Source organism: Carcharodon carcharias, chromosome 10 (assembly GCF_017639515.1).
Source record: "Carcharodon carcharias isolate sCarCar2 chromosome 10, sCarCar2.pri, whole genome shotgun sequence".
NCBI lineage: Eukaryota > Metazoa > Chordata > Chondrichthyes > Lamniformes > Lamnidae > Carcharodon > Carcharodon carcharias.
In genome coordinates, this window is record NC_054476.1 from 156167401 (window position 1) to 156186524 (window position 19124).

A 19124-nucleotide genomic window follows, 5' to 3' on the forward strand; every position below is an offset into this window, starting at 1 on the left:
TCCCTACATCACAACAGTGACTATACTTCAAAAAGTACTTCATTGGCTATAAAGCACTTCGAGACAAAAACAGAAAATGCTGGAAAAACTCAGAGAAACATGAACTCTCCTCTATCCTCACCCCTTTTTTAATCCATTTTTTCTACATCCGTTTTTATTTTTTATCCACCAATTTTTATTTTTATTCATTTATCCATGGTTTTATCCCCCCCCCCCCCGCCCCCCCATCCCATTTCCTATCCTTTTTTTCTCACTCCATGTAACAGGCAAACAAGAACGGACAATTTGATTCAAGTTTTTAAAAATTTGTTTATGGGATGTGGGGGTCACTGGCTAGGCCAGCATTTATTGCCCATCCCTAATTGCCCTTGAGAAGGTGGTGATGAGCTGCCTTCTTGAACCGCTGCAGTCCCCATGGTGTAGGTACACCCTAGGTGCTGTTAGGGAGGGAGGGTGATTTTTCAGTGTAGAGAATTGGGCTTAAGCTCTGCCATTACTGAGTGAGAAATTGGGTGGGCGCTTTGCCAATACATTTGTAATGGCATTGTGGGGATGGGGTGGTGTGAGTGATGCCAATCGATGAGGCAGTTATGGAATTTATGGCTGGGGAATCTAGAACATGGGGGGTCACAGACTCAGAATATGTGGCCGGCTGTTTAGGATTGAAATGGGGAGAAATTTCCTCACATTGTGGAATTCTCAACCCCAACGAGCTCTGGATGCTCAGTCGTTGAGTAGATTCAGGACAGAGGTAGATAGGTTTTTGGGTACTATGGGAATTAAGGGACATGGGGATAGTGCAGGAAGGTGGGTTTGAAGTCCAATATCAGTAATGATCTTGTTGAATGGTGGCGCAGGTTTGATAGGCCAAATGACCTTTCCAGCTCCTATTTCTTGTGTTCTAACAAATTCTGACATTGGATTTGCACCAAAATCCAACTTTAGAAAGGGTATGGTTACCTCAGACTGTCTTTGTTTCAATTTTAATATCATTTACTGATTAATAATAAAAAAAAAGCTTGATTTCCCTCGAGTGCTCGCAGAAATAAATGAGAAATAAGTGTGATTAAAAATGGTTCAGTACACAACATAAATCATAAACTTAGCCTTTCAAAGTGCTATGTTTCATAAGCTTTGGATAGCATTAAGTGCTGGTGCAAAAGGAATTTTAGTGAAACCAGCAATATCTATCCAGTTCATGATGCTGACCGTTACAAATTTTGTGAAATCCTAGGAGGAGAAAGGAACACCTTCCATAATTATTGATCCGAATATGAATTTTCAAGCTTTAATATTAGAAATATTTATTTTACTTGTGAGAGAAGCACAGTAGATCCATACGGAGATTGACCACGGAAAATTGTCTTCTCTTCATCCAGGACTTTGTCGTTCCTGGTATCAGACATGACTCAGTGGATTACACTCTTGCTTCTGAGTCAGAAGGTTGTGGAATCAAGTTCCATTCCAGAGAACAACATTTAGGCTGACACTCCAGCGCAGTACTGCAAGAGTGCGGCACTCAGTGGTGCCATATTTTGGATGAGATTTTAAACCGAAGCCCCTCTGGCAGAATTAAAAAGATGCCATAGGCACTATTTTGAAGAGAAGCAGGGGAGTTAAACCCAGTGTCATTTATTCCTGAAGCAGCATTACTAAATTGGATGTGGGATTGTGAAATTTCGCCGTGCGTACAACATAAATGAAACTATTGTAAGTTGTAAAGGAGTTTTGTTCCCTATTCTGATCCTAGAGAGTTAATGATCTGGGATTGTTGTCTTTTAATAGGTTACACTAACCCATAACAGGGTGTTGCAATATGGAAATATGAAACTCTGCTGCCTGTGTTCATTCTTGCACCCAAATCCTGTTCATGCATCACCTCGCTGACCTACATTGGCTTCTTCTTAAGCAATGCCTCGATTTTAAAATTCTCATACCTTGTACCTCCATTTCTCTAATCTCCTACAACTCTCAGAGAGATCTAGTTCTGATCTCTTGGAGGATCCCCAATTTTAATCGCTCTGTCATTGGTGGCCACGGCTTCAGCTGCCTAGGCTCTGAGCTCTGGAATTCACACCCTACACCTCCCTATTCCTGCCTCCCTTTCCTCCTTTAAGGGGTTCCTATTAACATCCTGGGGGTTACCATTGACCAGAAACTGAACTGGGCCAGCCATATAAATTCTGTGCCTACAAGGGCAGGGCAGAGGCTGGGAATTCAGCAGCAATTAACTCACCTCCTGACACCCCAAATCCTGTCCACAATCAAAAAGGCACAAGTCAGGAGTATGATGGAATACTCCCACTTGTCTGGATGAGTGCAGCTCCAACAATCAAGAAATGAGACACCATCCGGGACAAATTAGCCTGCTTGATTGGCATCTCATCCACCACTGTCAACATTCACACTCTCCACCACCGATGCACAGTAGCAGCGGTGTGTACCATCTACGAGGGACTCACCAAGGCTCCTCAGACAGTACCTTCCAAACCTGTGACCTCTACCATCTAGAAGGACGAGGCCAGCAGATGCTTGGGAACACCACCACCTGCAAGTTCTCCTCCAAGCCACAAACCATCCTGACTTGAAAATATATTACTGTTCCTTCACTGCCGCTGGGTCAAAATCCTGGAATTCCCTGCCTAACATCTCTGTGGGCATTCCTACACATGGACAGCAGTGGTTCAAGAAGGTGCCTCACCACCAACTTCTCAAGGGCAATAAATGCTGGCCCAGCCAGTGACGCCCATATCCCATGAATGGATAAATAAAAAAAACCTTTAATCAAGCTGTTGGTCACCTGTCCTAATGTAGCATTTTGTGGCTGTGTCAAATTTTGCTAAATAATGCACCTTGGGAGGTTTTATGATGATAACGATGCTATATAAATACAATTTGCTATCCTTGAAACTGTTTGTTTTCATGAAAAGGCAAGCACTCTGAGCTCTGCAGGTGGCTTATTGAGTTTAACCAGTGAGTGAGTTGGCTGACAAGGTCTCTCTGACTTGGGTCCTGATCTATTCTGTGTTAGCTAATCTCTGCTGAGACAGCAATATGCAAGATATAGTTGGCATCAGCGCTGCTGAGATGGGGGAAATACGCTCAGGTTTTTGCCCTCATGTATTACCTTTATTCAGAGAGAAAACATCTGACTTCTGCTGGGTTTAAGGTTACTGAGTTAGCCTGCTGGGAATCTTGAGCAGGGATCTACACTGTACCACTCATGATGGCTCACTTGAGTTCCAAGATAGGGTCACACTCCCCATATACAATAGCCCCCTGATGTGCTACTATGTTCACTAGCTGACAGAGCGCTATCCCAACAAAACATTGCCCTCTTTAAAGCCTTGTTATAACCTGCATTGACTCACATACCATAGCGCTGAATAATAATCGGCCATCACGTTCTTGAACAGTCACATATCAACCCCAGGGCCACAAAATGAGGCTCCGTGATGCCACTGGTGCTGATGCTATGGAAACCCTGAAAGGCAAAAATGGTGCAGGCTACACTTCCGACACAGGAAGAGCACTAGCGTGGGTGCATTGTGCGCGTGCCAGGTGTGTCAGGAGAAGTCCCATCAGGATATCACTCAGCCGCTGCAGCTGATTTCACACACATTTCAGAAACTTGGGCTGCACATGTTCGCTGAACACCTGTGCTAATCGCTCTTAGTTCAGGCGGTGAGCAGCACCAGGGAACCACCCCATCCTCCCTCCCCAACTAATCTTATTTCCAGGAGCAGGCATCAAATTTGCAGGTGAGGTGCTTTGGACTCACTTCTGCTATTGCAAAGCTAATGACACTCGCTATCGCTTGTTTTAGGAGGTTTTGCGGTGAGCTACTGCATACATTCAGCGAGGGGAGTGGAGTTGGTAGCCCAACTCTGCACAAGGTATGGGAAACTGTGATTACAGTGCCTCTGGGTCAGCGAGAAAATTGAAAAATGGAGCAGTACCTGTAGTGAGGCAAAGCTCTGAGAGGAATGCCCTATCAGTTCCATTCTAATGAAAGTGGCTGACTATTTGAAGGTGGTGGTGACCCCACCAGGGAAATGCTTCTAATGAATCTTTTTGTGGGCCTTCCATTTCTGGAGCCTCAAGTGTGTCAGGCACAGAGTGGAAGGTCAGCTGTGGATGCCTGTATAATACTCTGGCACTCCGCTATAGCTGGCAGACAACTGACTTTGGATGCATTTCCTCCACCATCCAGTCAGCTTTCTACATATTCAGATGGTCCACAGCGCCAAGGCTGAAACTGGACATTTGGTGTGCAAGAAATTACTGCATCAACCCACATCGTACTACTCGACATGCAGTCGATTATTGCCCTGTAGCGAACAGCATAGATGCATTTACTTGGAAGTTAAATAAGCACATGAGGGAGAAAGTACTAGAAGGACATGTTGATGGGGTTAGATGAAGGAGGACTGGAGCATAACCAATGTCATAGGCCTGTTGGGCTGAGCAGCTTGTATCTCTGCTGTAAATAAGTTGCAGTAGTTGGAATTATCTGCCAAATTTGCATCGTTGTCATGTAAATTTGGTATGAGAATTTAATTTAACTGTGATAAAGAGTGAGCAGTGCTTTCTTTCTCTGGTAACAATCTTCAGTAGGTCTAGGTATCAAACTCACGGCAGCCAAAAGGATCTCCTGGAACTTACAGGGTTCTTACGAAATCTTTTGACAGCCACAAAAACCAAAACAAGAGTAAAACGCTTGCTCCAGTCCAAGTGATTTGTGTAAGTGGAGAAAATGAAAAAGTGAAAGATAAACCAATTAACAAAGGTGACTGTCGGTAAATATTCACCAGAAAACAACTGCTTCATTTATTGTGGGAGGAAAAACGGCTATTTAATAGAAGCTCTTTGTAACTTTCTCAATGGTACAAGGGACGTTATTAAAGAGATTCTGTATTGGTGTGAAAGTCATTAGCAATGCACATTAAATCAGAGGTCATGGGCAAGTCCATTGGCTTTCAGTTTTTACACAAAAACAGATTTGACCCACACCCTCCAGAAGATCTGTTAAAATTCCATCCAATCAAAAAACCAGAACTTCAATTGTTCAGTCACCATAAAGCATCAAGCTTTAGCAGGGAACAGCAGCCCCATTGTACATTATTACATCAGCAAAAATGGACAGGATAATTGGATGTGATCCCCAAGGCATTGGTACAAATTCTGCAATCCCATGTGGTGATGAATGAAATTTGACATACTCAAGTCACCTGATACCCTCATTACCGGTTATCCATGGCTGTTACCATGACTCAAAGATGCTTCAATTCCTAATGGGTTAACAAGAGATACATCAGCACTTTTGGATTTGAACCTGTGGGAGTGGCTTAAAACTTACGTTGAAAAGAATTGAGGTTGATTCTCCCAGTCAACTTCAGTAGCACCACTGTTCATTTTACATTTCCAATTAAGGCAACAGTACTATTGACTACCACAATGTACAAATCTTACCAAATTGGTCGATTTCTGGAGACTTCATGGAGTCATAAGCCAGCTGTGTAAAAGAAAGCCACTTTATTTAAACATTGGACTTAAGCCATTAGTGAGTCCATATTGATACCTGTCTGTAATACTCATCTTTAGAATGGCCAATGGCACGTGTGTTGTCAAATTGTGTGACCAATCCTGCTCCGAATGGCATGCCAAGCCTCTGAAAGCAGCTTCTGTCCGTCCCTATGCTGCTAACTCCTGGTTTTCCCCCATCTTGTATTACTGGTCCGCAGCCTCTTATTTTAAATCCCTACAATCCAAACAGTTCTGGAGGCAGGATGATGAGATGTGGGTGTAATTATCTCAAGGCAGTGGATATATCTAAATGAAGGACTCGCAGAAAAAGGACTATTTTGGGAATATCAATTACACCAGGGTATAAGACATGAATGGTTTTGAAAAAAAATAAATTAGGAGAAATTGTTTCCAGCGACACATGGATTAGGAACTAGAGGATATGGACTTAAGGTGATTGTCAAAAGAGCTGAATGTGACATTTTTTGATGCAGCAAGTTACTATTATCAGGAGTACACTGTCTGAAAGGGCAGTGGAAGCAGAGGCAATGGTGACATTTGAAAGGAAATTGGATAAATACTTACAGAAAAAAATTAGAATGCTATGGGGAAAGAGCAGGGCAGTGGGACTAATTGGACAGCTCTACCAAATGGGTTGAATGGCTTCATTCTGTTCGACACCATGCTATGATGTGACACCGTCAACTCATCCACCACAGGAACTAATTAGTCCAAAGGACTCTAGTTGGTGTTATTTCTCCCATCATGTGAGAGGGTAGTGCACAAACCGCTGTTGCATCAGTGAAATTGTTAACGTTAGCAAACAGCTGACTATCCCCGTCATCACCAAGATATAGGTGACTCCGCAGTCTTTCAGTGTTCTTTTTAATCGTCAGTTGTATTTTGGGATGACTACTGAGGTCTAGTTACTATTGTATAGCAGCACTGGTGGGATGGACCCACCCAGGTAACTTTGCATTGTGAAGGAGATTCCAAATCGGCAGGGTTGCACTGAACGCGGAAAACAAGCACAAGGCATCCAAATCTGCTCCATTTAGCTAGTCAGTGTCATCATCAGAAATTGGAGGCTTAGCACTTTAAGGTGGGAGCTATTCCTCACTATGAGGCAAACATGTTGCTGGTACAGTTACTCATCCTATTAATACTGAGCTAAAGTCCTAAGTATTGATGGCGTCAAGTGGGAGGATCTGTGCAGGTGGCAATTTGTTGTGCGTAGGCTCTCATACTGATGCAGTAGTTTATACTAAAGATTATTTCTTTAGGCTGATGACTCAGATGTTACTTCTAACTTTATGATGCAAAGTCTCACAACAAATCACCCCAACATAATAGGTTACCAGGTTGTAATCTCTTACCTGATTGGCCACTTTTTGACGACTTCAATGTTAGTTCATATGTCAACTCTGTAAAAGACAGCCAACAGCACAAATCAGTAGGTAGAAGGTTTAACCCTCGCGCACTAGTGTGCACAGGATTAGGAGGAGGGGGTGGAACAGGAGAGGGGCAGGGTTGCCATCTGTCTCTTTTATGGAGTCAACTGCCTAATATGTCTAAGCGGATATCAAGAGGGTAACGTTACGAGTCTGCACTCCGCAATTGGATATTTTGTCTGCTGGGGGTTCATATTGGATGTCTGGATATGCACTGGGCATGGTTTCCTGAGCGTGGTTGTAAAATCCTGGGCATGGCAAGCCTAAATTCCTGATGTACACTTGCAGCAAACAAGGCTTCCCACCAAGAGCATGGACATGTAAGATTAACCCCTCCCAAACAATGTCTGCTTTGATATGAACATAATTTTTCTCCCATTCTGCTTAAGACTTGGAGGTGCCAGTAAGTAACTTCAACAACATAGTTTACAGTGAGTTTTCATCAGCAGCAATAACACAATGCTAAGAACTCAGGACAACATCCGTTTGCATAGCCTGAGATCCTTCAATGCACTAAGGCACTTTACAGAGATGAAGTGGAAGGTGATGCGTAGAAGGAGCTAAAATAGCAGCACCACAGTACAGTGTGATTTCTTCTGCATTGCAATACATTTTGAATTGGCAAAAGGTAAAAGCCCTAGAGGGCCAGTAGATCACCTCCAGCTAAGGCCTGTTCTCCGACGCCTCCAACAATAGGCCATAATCGGTGACCCGCCACTTTCAGGCGGGTAGCCTTGCTGCCCCCCCACCCCCACCACCAAAATGCTACATCCAGGAAAATGGCGCAGGGACTGGATGGTGTCAGGAAACTGGCATGCTGGCCAGCGGTGCAAATATTCGAGTCCGTTTGCCTTGGTATTCGCTTCCATTGGGAGCTCAAAAATCCTGGACTTGCATATTGATAGCAATGCCATGTCCATGTGCTCGTTCAACATTGCCAGCCTATTCACCAATGTACTACTCAAGAAAGCCATAAACATTTGCACCACATCACTATACTATGGCAATCTAGATGCTCTGCCATTGTCTGAATCTGTATTCGTTGAGCTAATGAACTCAGCAACTCGCACAGTTGAGTTCAGTTTTGACAACACCATGTACGCCTAAATAGATGATGTTTCCATGGGATCCCCTCTAGGCCCAGCTCTTGCAGCCATCTTTGTTGGTTTCCATCAGAAACATGTCTGCAATGGAATGATATCTAACCTCCTATCCGTCGGATATTTGCGATACGTGGGTGATACACTTGTTTTGTTTGAATCCGTTGCTGCATGTAAGAATTTCCTTCCACGCCTTAATGGGCACCATCCTGCGCTCAAATTCACCTTCAAATTCGAATGAGCTCTCTTTCCTCGATGTGCTAGTTGAGAAAGCTGCCAGAGGGCTCTCTACTACTGTCTAGCACAAGCCTACCTTCACTGGTCATTATACACATCGGCATTCCTACAATTCCACGCGCTATAAGTTTGGCCTTGTCAGCAACTTTGTAAATAGGGCCTGAGCCATTTACTCACCGTGCAACTTGATGCTGAAATAGGGCACATCACAGCAATCCTGGGGGATAATGGTTACCCTGATCGTGTCATTGTTCACTGTATATTGTACAAACCCATAAATGGGTCTAAGGTTGCCACTTTGGGACTTGAAAAGTGCCCAGTCAACCTCAGATTACCCTGGATGGGTAAAGAGTCTCAAAACGTTGAGCTACAGGTGAAGCTAGCCATTTCACGCTGCTGCTATGTAGTAGCAACACTGGTGGTATTCTCCACTAACAGGATGCTGCCGTCAAGACAAAAAGACATTCTGCCTATCGCACAAAGGAGTAATGTGGTATTTGAATTTCAGTGCCAGAGTGACGCCAGGTACATGGACCATATGTCCCAACTACTGGCGGATCGTATCACACACCGCATCCCTTCTGCTATTCTCAACAGGCAAAGTACTGACCTTACCCAACCAGCCTGTGCTTGCAAAACTCAAAACGTAGTGCCCTACATTAGATGTGATTCTGTGATTGGTCAGCACTTACTAAACAATCTTGATTGCGCTAAAAATTACACTGACAATTAGTTTAAGATTATCAGTCGTGCTCGCAGTGTGGCTCACTTATGCTACATAGACTCTCACACGTGGCCTTGTTCTTTGCAGACAGAAGGAGCATGTCCACGCATTGCACCTTTTTCAACTAAAGAAAAGCTTGGGGGTCAGCCATCCTTGGTTCATTCCCCAGGGCGATGCTTTGACCAATCAGAGTTGACCTGCCTGATTTGAATTTAAACAAAAGCTTGGCAGTTAACTGTTCCCTGGTGCATTCTCCATGGCAATGCCTCTACCAATCAGAGTCCACTTGCCAACCAGTCAGCACTCTCTTCTAATGCAGTATAAATTGTTGTTTCCTTTACAATTGGTATTCTTGTGAATCTGTCCTGATGAGTGCAAGATGAAAAGCTTTTCGACAGCAGGTCTCTTTTCTCAGCAAATTCAAGTTCTGTGCTACCAAATGGCTATCAGGAAAGACTGAACAAGCTGAAACACTTTTCTTTAGGAAAAGGAAGGCTGTGGAGTGACCTAATAAAGGGTTCAATAAGATAGACGGAGAGAATATTGCTGCTTGTGGAAGAATTCAAAACTAGGTGCTAAAAATATAGAATTGTCATGAATAAATCCAATAAGGAATTCAGGAGAACCTTCTTTGTCCAGAGCGAGGTTAGAATGTGCAACTTGCGACCAGTAGTTCAGATGAATAGCACAGATGCTTTTAAGGGGAACTTTGATAAGTACATAACTTTTATAAGAAAGGAAAGTTATGCTGCAAGGGTGAGATGAAATAAGGTGGGAGGGGGCTCATGTTGAGCATAAATACACACCAGAGAGGCCAAAAGCCCTGTTTCTGTGTTGCAATTCTATGTAGCGCCTTGTCATGTTGTCACAATACTTATTTTAAAATCATTTTTGAAGTACACCCTTTAATGTAGGCAAATGTCAATCACACATCTCAATATCCCATGTGGTGAATCACTAATTTAGTATTGGTGGTATTGGTTGAGGGAGGATTTTTGTTAAGGACATTGGGAGAACTTCCTGCTCATTACCTCTTTCCCTTGTCTCTGAGATACATTGGTGGATTCCAAAGTATTGTAGAAATTTCATATCATTTGACACCTTTCCCTGTGCCCCAGCATCCCCTTAGAAAGACTTGCATTTATATAGCGCCTTTCATGACCGCCAGGCATCTCAAAGTACGTTACAGCTGATGAAGTACTTTTGAAGCGTAGCCACTGTTGTAATATAGGAAATGCCAATTTGTATACAAACTCCCACAAACAGCAACGTGATAATGACCAGATAATCTGTTTCTTTGGTGATATTGATTGAGAGATATATATCGGCTAGGACATCAGAGGTAACTCCCCTGCTCTTCAAAACAGCGCCATGGGATCTTTGACATCAACCCAAGCAGGCAGATGGTGCCTCAGTTTAACATCTCATCTGAAAAACAGCAGCTCTGACATTGCGGCACTCCATCAGTGCTGCACTGGAATGTCAGCCTTGATTTCTTTTGCGTTCAAGTCCTGGAATGGGAGTTGAACTCGGAACCGTGTGACTCAGAGGCAGGAGTGCTACCGATTGAGCCATGTTGACACCTATGGTGAAATCTAAAGCATTGTACAGATGGGAACTAATATTAATGTAGGGAAGAACAGCTGGTCATATTTCACAAATGTGGAGAAAAGATGTCTATCATCCCGTGAATGTTCCCCCAGAGGCCAGCAGAAAGCATTTGTGAATCACGTACTGTTTGGAGTTCTCTGTGAGCTGAGCTGCTTACAGAGAACCAGGAACAGTAGATGATTCATAAAAGCTTCCTGCCGGCTGAGGCACTTAACAAGGCTCCCTTAAACAGTACACTTCCTTTAAGTGCGGAGTTTTAAAATTTATTATGCAAGCTTCATGGATTCAAGAGAAAACAAACACAAGTCCTTGTGCGTTCGATGAAACAGTTAAAGTTACTGAGCCCAGGACTGAATGCAATTACTGTATTATCATCCAGCCCTGAGCCATTCCACAGAATCTCTGCATCAGTGACAATAACTCCCACAGAGCTTTCAGGGCCAAGGCTGCCTGCAGCTCACGTACATCCTTGAACCTACAAACATTTTCTTCTAACATCACTACTGATGAAATGGCTCCAATTTCCCGTTTTCATTTATTTTCTTTTGCTTCAAGTGGAGTTGTAACATTACATACTAAGAGTTGTGATGGAATACTCTCCACTTGCCTGGATAACACAGCTCCAACAACACTCAAGAAGCTGGACACCATCTGGGACAAAGCAGCCCGCTTGATTGGCACCCCATCCACAAACATTCACTCCCTCCAGCATCGACGCACAGTGGCAGCAGCATGTACCAGCTACAAGATGCATTGCAGAAACTCACCAAGGCTCCATAGGCTGCACCTTCCAAACCCATGACCACTACCATTAAGGGCAAGCTGATACATGGGAACGCCACCATCTGGAAGATCCCCGCCAAGCCACTCATCATCCTGACTTGGAGATGTATCGCTGTTCCTTCACTGTCGCCGGGTCAAAATCCTGGAACTCCCTCCCTAACAGTATTGCAGATGTACCTACACCACAGGGATGCTGCGGTTCAAGAAGGCAGCTCGCCACCATCTCCTCAAGGGCAATTAGGGATGGGCAGTAAATGCTGGCCTGGCCAACAAAGATCACATCCCTTGAATGAATAAAAAGACTGATAAAGTGCCATACTAGAGACATCCTACAGAAATGAAAGCATGTAGTATTAAAGCTACATTTGGAGACGGCTAGAGGATTGACAGAAAACAGGAGGGGTCAAAAGTTCCTTTTAGGATTGGTGGAACGTGGATAGTGGTATGCCCCAGGGATTTGTCTTTGACCCTCTTTCACTGGTTTGGGCCTACTTTTAGGCTTCTGATATGTTACTAAGAAACCAAACCATGCGAGTGTGGCAAAGTGTTTAAGTCCTGATTTTCCCCTTCTTCCCTGTGGGTAAGGGGTCGGGCCTGTGCTTCAGCATTCAGCAGCACAGTGAGACCAGCAATTCAACTCTTCGCTATCACACAGTTTTGACAGGAGCCCCAGGTAAAACTCAACCTGGCAGCCTCTATTCTGTGCAGCACCAGGTGCACCGAGCTGTGTCATTAACCGAACACAGTAAGCTCTGGCTGATTGATTTGTGCGCCAGTCAGCACCGAGACTCCAATTTGCTAACGATGGCTGTGGGGAACGTGCATTTGAACTTTAACATTACTTTATAAAGTGGAAGGTCCAGGCTGATTAAGAGACAAGAGGGTGTAAGTTATGCGGTAACGATCGGGTGACAGAGAGCCTGCATTTCTACGTGACCTTATAGCACAAACTGGGACAAAAAGCTGTGCGAGGGCAGCAGGGTGAAGATGACGAGCAATATTTTTAATTAGCAAGTTGTTATGATGTGGAATGCAGTTGTTGAAAGGGTGGGTGAAGTATATTTTGATGGTAATTTTCATAAGGGGATTGGATGGCTACTTAAAAAAGGCAAAACTTGCAGGGCTATGGGGCAAGAGCAGGGGAATGGGACTAATCTGGATAGCTCTTGCACAAGTCTGATGGGCTGAATGGCTTCCTGCTATGCTATATGATTTTATGGTGCCAATAAGGTCTTGCTCACAGTGGGGTTGGGGAGGCGGGGGTTTAGGGACCTTCAGACGAACAACGGAATCAAGTCACAGATATAAACAGTGGATAAATGCTCGAAGGGGAATGGGACTAAATGAATAACTCTCTTGGAGAGATGCCGTGGGCAAATGGCTTCCTTTTGTGCTGTGGAGATTCTCATGATTCTAATCCCCCCTTCTGTACCCTTGGAGACTTGAGAGGTCTGGAGCAGGTTGCCCGCCTAATCGTTCAGTTGAGGCAGGGATGTGTGACACTGGGGTGGGTGGAGCAGAAAAGGTAAGCCTGGGGATCAGGAGAAATAAGTGCCTTAAAGATATAAAATCAGTCTGAATATTGAGTTCATAGATGGGGTAATCACCAGAATGCAGGGAATTAAATTTAATTATTTTGTGCAGTGAACGTAATGTTGTCACTGCCATTGAAAATAAGATCACAGCAGAGAGCAGACTGTGTTATTTGTTTCAATATCACTTCCACTGTTGCACTGGCACCAGCTACAGAAAAAGGAGATGTGAAGGAAATCATAAGTTTTTGCCATGAGCATTGTATTCACATGAATCAGGAGGGACTGCTAATCACGTATTTACATATGCATCAAGCTTTCTCTTTTCCTTTTAAAGCACTAAAATAAATTGATCATTGAAGTTATTCCAAAAGGTAACTGGTCTCGAGCCGTTAACCACTTAGGGCTTATCAAGAACTGAAATGATGGGCAGAAAGCTGCACTGCGTACAGTCAGCGACAGTTCCGACATCCCTCAGTGTACACAAAAAAACTAAAGAGAGATTCACATTTATATAGGGCCTTTCACAACCTCAGGATGCCCCAAAGCACATTACAGTTATTAAAGTACTTTTTGGAGTGCAGTCACTGTTGCAATGTCGGAAATGTGACAGCCAATTTGCACACAGCAAACTCCACAAATAGCAAGGTGATAATGACAAGATCTATTTTGCATGAAGAAGGATAAATTGGGCTAGGACATAGGGGATAACTACCCTGCTCTTCTTTGAAATAGTGCTTCCTTCCGACTCAAAGGTGAGAGTGCTACCAACTGAACCATGGCTGACACTGACCGAAGTGCATCAGCCTCAGTGAAGGGAATATTAGTTTGATCCAGAGAGTGAGAGTTAGATGAAGTGGATTAGAACAAAAGTTGTTCAGAAACAGATGCATTCAATGGATGCATTGGTGGTCATCTTCCGACATTTTATAGGCTCTGGAACAGTTCCTACAGATTGGAGGGTAGCTAATGTAACCCCACTATTTAAAAAGGGAGGCAGAGAGAAAACAGGAAATTATAGACCAGTCAGCCTGCCAGCAGTAATGGGGAAAATTCTAGAGTCCATTATAAAATAGTTGAGAGTTGGAAATCAGTGACAGAATCGGACAGAGTTAGCATGGATTTATGAAAGACAAGTCATGCTTGACAAATCTAATGGAGTTTTTCGAGGATGTACCTAGTAGAGTTGATGAGGGGGAGCCAGTGGATGTAGTTTATTTGGACTTTCAGAAGGCTTTCGATGAAGTCCCACATAAAAGATTAGTGTGTAAAATTAAAGTGCATGAGATTGGGGGTAGTGTATTGAGATGGATAGAAAACTGTTTGGCAGACAGGAAATACAGAGTAGGAGTAAACGGGTCTTTTTTCCGAATGGCAGGCAGTGACTAGGGGGTACTGCAAAGATCGGCACAGGAATCCCAGCTAATCACAATATATATTAAAGATTTAGAAGAGGGAACTAAATGTAATATCTCCAAATTTGCAGATGACACCAAGCTGGGTGGGAGGGTGAGCTGTGAGGAGGATGCAGAGATGCTTCAGTGTGATTTGGACAAGCTGAGTGAGTGGGCAAATGCATGGCAGATGCAGTATAATGTGGATAAATGTGAGGTCATCCACTTTGGTAGCAAAAATAGAAAGGCGGATTATTATCTGAATGGCTATAAATTAAGAGAGGGGAACGTACAACGAGGCCTGGGTGTCCTTGTACACCAGTCGCTGAAGGTAAGCATGCAGGTGCAGCAGGCGGTAAAGAAGGCAAATGGTATGTTGACTTTCATAGCCAGAGGATTCGAGTACAGGAGCAGGGACGTCTTGCTGCAATTATACAGGGCCTTTGAGAGACCATACCTGGAATATTGTGTGCAATTTTGGTCTCTTTATCTGAGGAAGGATGTTCCTGCTGTAGAGTGAAGGTTTACCAGACTGATTCCTGGGATGGCGGGACTGACATATGAGGAGAGATTGAGTTAGGATTATATTTGCTGGAGTTCAGAAGAATGAGGGGGAATCACATAGAAACCTATAAAATTCTAACAGGACTAGACAGGGTAGATGCAGGAAGGATGTTCCCGATGGTGGGGGAGTCCAGAACCAGGGGTCACAGTCTGAGGATATTGGGTAGACCATTTAGGACTGAGATGAGCAGAAATTTCTTCACCCAGAGAGTGGTGAGCCTGTGGAATTCACTACCACAGAAAGTAGTTGAGGCCAAAACATTATATGTTTTCAAGGAGTTAGATATAGCTCTTGGGGTGAAAGGGATCAAAGGATATGGGGAGTAAGCGGGAGTAGGCTACTGAGTTGGATGATCAGCCATGATCATAATGAATGACGGAGCAGGCTCGAAGGGCCAAATGGCCTACTCCTCCTGTTTTCTACGTTTCTGTAGAAAATCGTACCTTTCATATATAGGTTCCAACTCGTTATGAGAAGGTTTGTTAAGGCACTGCACTGGATCTCAGAGCCCTTGGGCAAATGATGGTAAACCTAAATCCATCAATCCTGCCTCCTCATCGTTCTTCAGTGAACTCGTGCTGGGAAGTGAGTGTGCTTGCTTGTCTGATGATGACCAATTCTGGCTTGTTTTTATGTTGTCCTAGACACTGAATCATTTACTGATAAAAACAAAACAACTGCGGATGCTGGAAATCCAAAACAAAAACAGAATTACCTGGAAAAACTCAGCAGGTCTGGCAGCATCGGCGGAGAAGAAAAGAGTTGACGTTTCGTGATGTTCAGTGACTGGATCCACAAGTAGCCAGTTAAGCAAGAGGTTGCAGAGCGCTGGATGTGTTTCATCGGAACTAAAATGACACTCCTGCTACCCATCTTGCTGTTAAATATCTCCCACCAACTGTCTGCTGTTTGATCTGCCATTTTATTTGTACAACAAATTACTCTGGGGTTAGGTCCCTTTTTCCCTCACTAAAATGAGCTCTATTTCCAGTCAAGTGTGCTTCGCTTGGATTTTTTTTTTATTCAATTTGTTTTCAACGGAACCTAATGAGTCACTATTCTCAAAATGTTTGCCTACCTGCAGGTTCTACTTTATAACCCAGACACAGATCCAGCATTGCATCTCTGTGGTCAGATGTGCAACATACAGATAGGAACCCCTCCCCATTTTGACCACAAGCCTTTGCCATATCCCAGCAGCACCAATTTAGAGTCAGAGGTCTACAGCACAGAAAAAGGCCCTTCGGCCCATCGAATCTGCACCAGTCAAACAAGTACCTAACTATTCCAATCCCATTTTCCAGCAGTAGGCCCTTAGCCTTGTATGACATGGCATCGCAAGTGCACATCCAAATACTTCTTAAATGTCATGAGGGTTTCTGCCTCTACCACCCTTTCAGGCAGTGAGTTCCAGATTCTCACCACCCTGTGGGTGAAAAAATTCTTCCTCTCATCCCCTCTAAACCTCGGCTCCTAACCTTAAAACTATGCCCCCTGGTTATTGATCCCTCCACCAAGGGAAAAAGTTCCTTTCTGTCTACCCTATCTATGCCCCTCAATCATGTCCCCCCCTCAATCTCCTCTGCTCCAAGGAAAATAACCCCAGTCTATCCTATTTTTCCTCATAACTAAAACTCTCCAGCCAAGGCAACATCCTGGTAAATCTCCTCTGCACTCTCTCTAGTGCAATCACATCCTTCCTATAACGTGGATTCCAGAACTGCACGCGAAACTCTAGCTGTGGCCTAACAGTGTTTTATACAGTTCCAGCATAACCTCCCTGTTCTTAGATTCTATGCCTTGGCTAACAAAGGCAAGTATCCCATATGCCTTCTTAACCACCTTATCTACCTGTCCTGCTATCTTAAGGGACCGGTGGACATGTACACCAAGGTCCCTCTGATCCTTGGTACTTCCCAGGGTTCTACTGTTCATCGTGTATTCCCGTGCCTTGTTTGTCCTGCCCAAATGCATCACCTCACACTTATCAGAATTAAATTCCATTTGCTACTGATCAGTGCATCTGACCAGCCTGTCTATATCCTCCTGTAATCTAAGGCTAGCCCCCTCACTTTTTCTGTCATCTGTGAACTTACTGATCAACCCTCCTACATTTAAGTCTAAATCGTTTATATATACCACAAACAGCAAGGGACCCCAGTGGACACAGGCATCCAGTCACAAAAACACCCCTCGACCATCACCCTCTGCTTCCTGGCACTTAGCGAATTCTGGATCCAATTTGCCAAATTACCTTGGATCCCATGGGCTCTTACCTTCGTTATCAGTCTCCCATCCTTATCAAAAGCCTTGCTGAAGTCCAAGTACACTATGTCAAAAGTTCTGGTATGATAGCCAAGTGGTTATGGTACTGGGTTTGTAACCCCAAGATCAAGAATTCTAACCTCACCGTGGCAAATTATGAAACAATGTAACTTCATCTGAATAGGAACAGATGGAAACGTGTTTGTACTCGAAAGAGTTACACTATGTCAAATGCATTGCCCTCATCTACACACCTAGTCACCTCTTCGAAAAATTCAATCAAATTGGTCAGACATGACCTCCCCTTAACAAAACCATGCTGACTGTCCTTGATTAATCCCTGCCTCTCCAAGTGTAGATTAATTCTGTCCCTCAGAATTGCTTCCAATAGTTTCCCCACCACTGAGGTTAGACTGACTGGTCTGTAGTTCCCTGGTTTATCCCTTCCTCCCTTCTTGAATAATGGTACCACACTGGCTGTCCTCCAGTTCTCTGGCATCTCTCCTGTGGCCAGAGGGGTATTGAAAATTATTGCTAGAAGATTTTACCTGTCAGCGAGTGGGGCCCACCCCCGACCAGAAGATTCAGGCCCAGATTCTTTTCCCCTAATTAATTGGGTTTAAGTTCCACCAGCAGCTGTGCTGGTATTTAAACCCATGTCTCCACAGCAAGGATTGATAATCCAGCGGCATTACTACCATCTCCCCTAATTCTTTTTTGTATACTCTCTTTAACATAGAGATGTTATCCAGACAAAAATAAACGCCAAAACATAGAATAAATAAATATCAGGAAAGGTAACCAAAAGGTTGGTCAAAGTGGTGGGTTTTAAGGAGGGTGTTATTTAAGATGGAGGGAATTCCATAGTGTTGGGCCTAGGCAGCTGAAGACATGGCCATCAATGGGGAGAAGGAGAGAGGTTACTGAAAGTCCAGAGCCCCAGCAATGTAGTATAGAGATGCTGTAGGGCTGGAGGAGGTTACCGGGAAAGGGAGGGATGGTGCCATGAAGGGATTTAATCACAATGCTGAGAATTTTAAATTTAAGATGTTGGGGAATTGGGATGTGGGATAGGATACAGGTATCAGGATTTTAGACAAGTTAATGTTTATGTAATATGGAAGTTGAGGAACTGGAGCCTTGAAAAGACAAGGTTGAGATGAAAAGGGCATGGGTGAGGGTTTCATTGGCAGATTGGCAGAGGCACGACGTACTGGAGGCGGTTGTGATAAAGAGAACATGGCTTCTGTTTTCCTCATGTTTAGCTGGAGGAATTTGTGATTATTGATCCACTGGCAGTAGTGGGCAGGATGAGCAAGACAGGAAGGGGATTAATGAGGTTAGCATCCTGTGGGCATGCTGGGCAGGACAGTCAGTGAATGAGGATTATAGGGCAACCTGGGTCACTGCTTGTAGGGGGCAGCAGCAGGTACATCAGTTGGCACATTAGAGAATCCCAAGAGAGGCACAGAGGGTAGCTGTGGGTGAATGCAAGGGGCATACAAGTTTGGAATGGCAGCAGGAGAGTAGCAAGATCAAGGAGCTGTGATGGGTTGGGGTCGGGATTGATGGAAGAACTGAAAGATGGTATAGCCGGTTGATGGCAAGGGGAGGAAAGGAGAAGAGAAAAGGCCAAGACTGTCAAAAACATAAATGGAAGTAATGGACTCTGGTCTGGAATAGCAGCCAAAATGTGCATATAAAATTAAAGGCCATAAACCCATTGAAAGACAGATCTCCTCCCCCGCACTCCAACCCCACCCAGCTGAGCCTTGGGAACCAAAACAAACAAAATGACTTCAATCACTAACCGGCTTTCCACAAGCACAACTGTATCGAGAAACCCTTACACATCAGCCCTTCCACAAATCCAAAAACATACAACAGCCTTAAATATGCATCAGAATAGAAATTCTTAAATACAATAAGCAATAAT

At 44.0% G+C, this 19124-nt stretch overlaps 1 protein-coding gene across 1 annotated transcript in view; it reads right to left on the bottom strand.

The window, feature by feature from the left end:
• Positions 1–19124, bottom strand: part of si:dkey-54n8.4 (coiled-coil domain-containing protein 92) — a 70479-nt gene that overhangs the window by 24039 nt on the left and 27316 nt on the right. The window contains exon 3 of the mRNA XM_041196714.1: positions 6903–6950. Within this exon, the coding sequence (XP_041052648.1) occupies positions 6903–6950 (48 nt within the window). The remainder of the gene's footprint in view (positions 1–6902; positions 6951–19124) is intronic.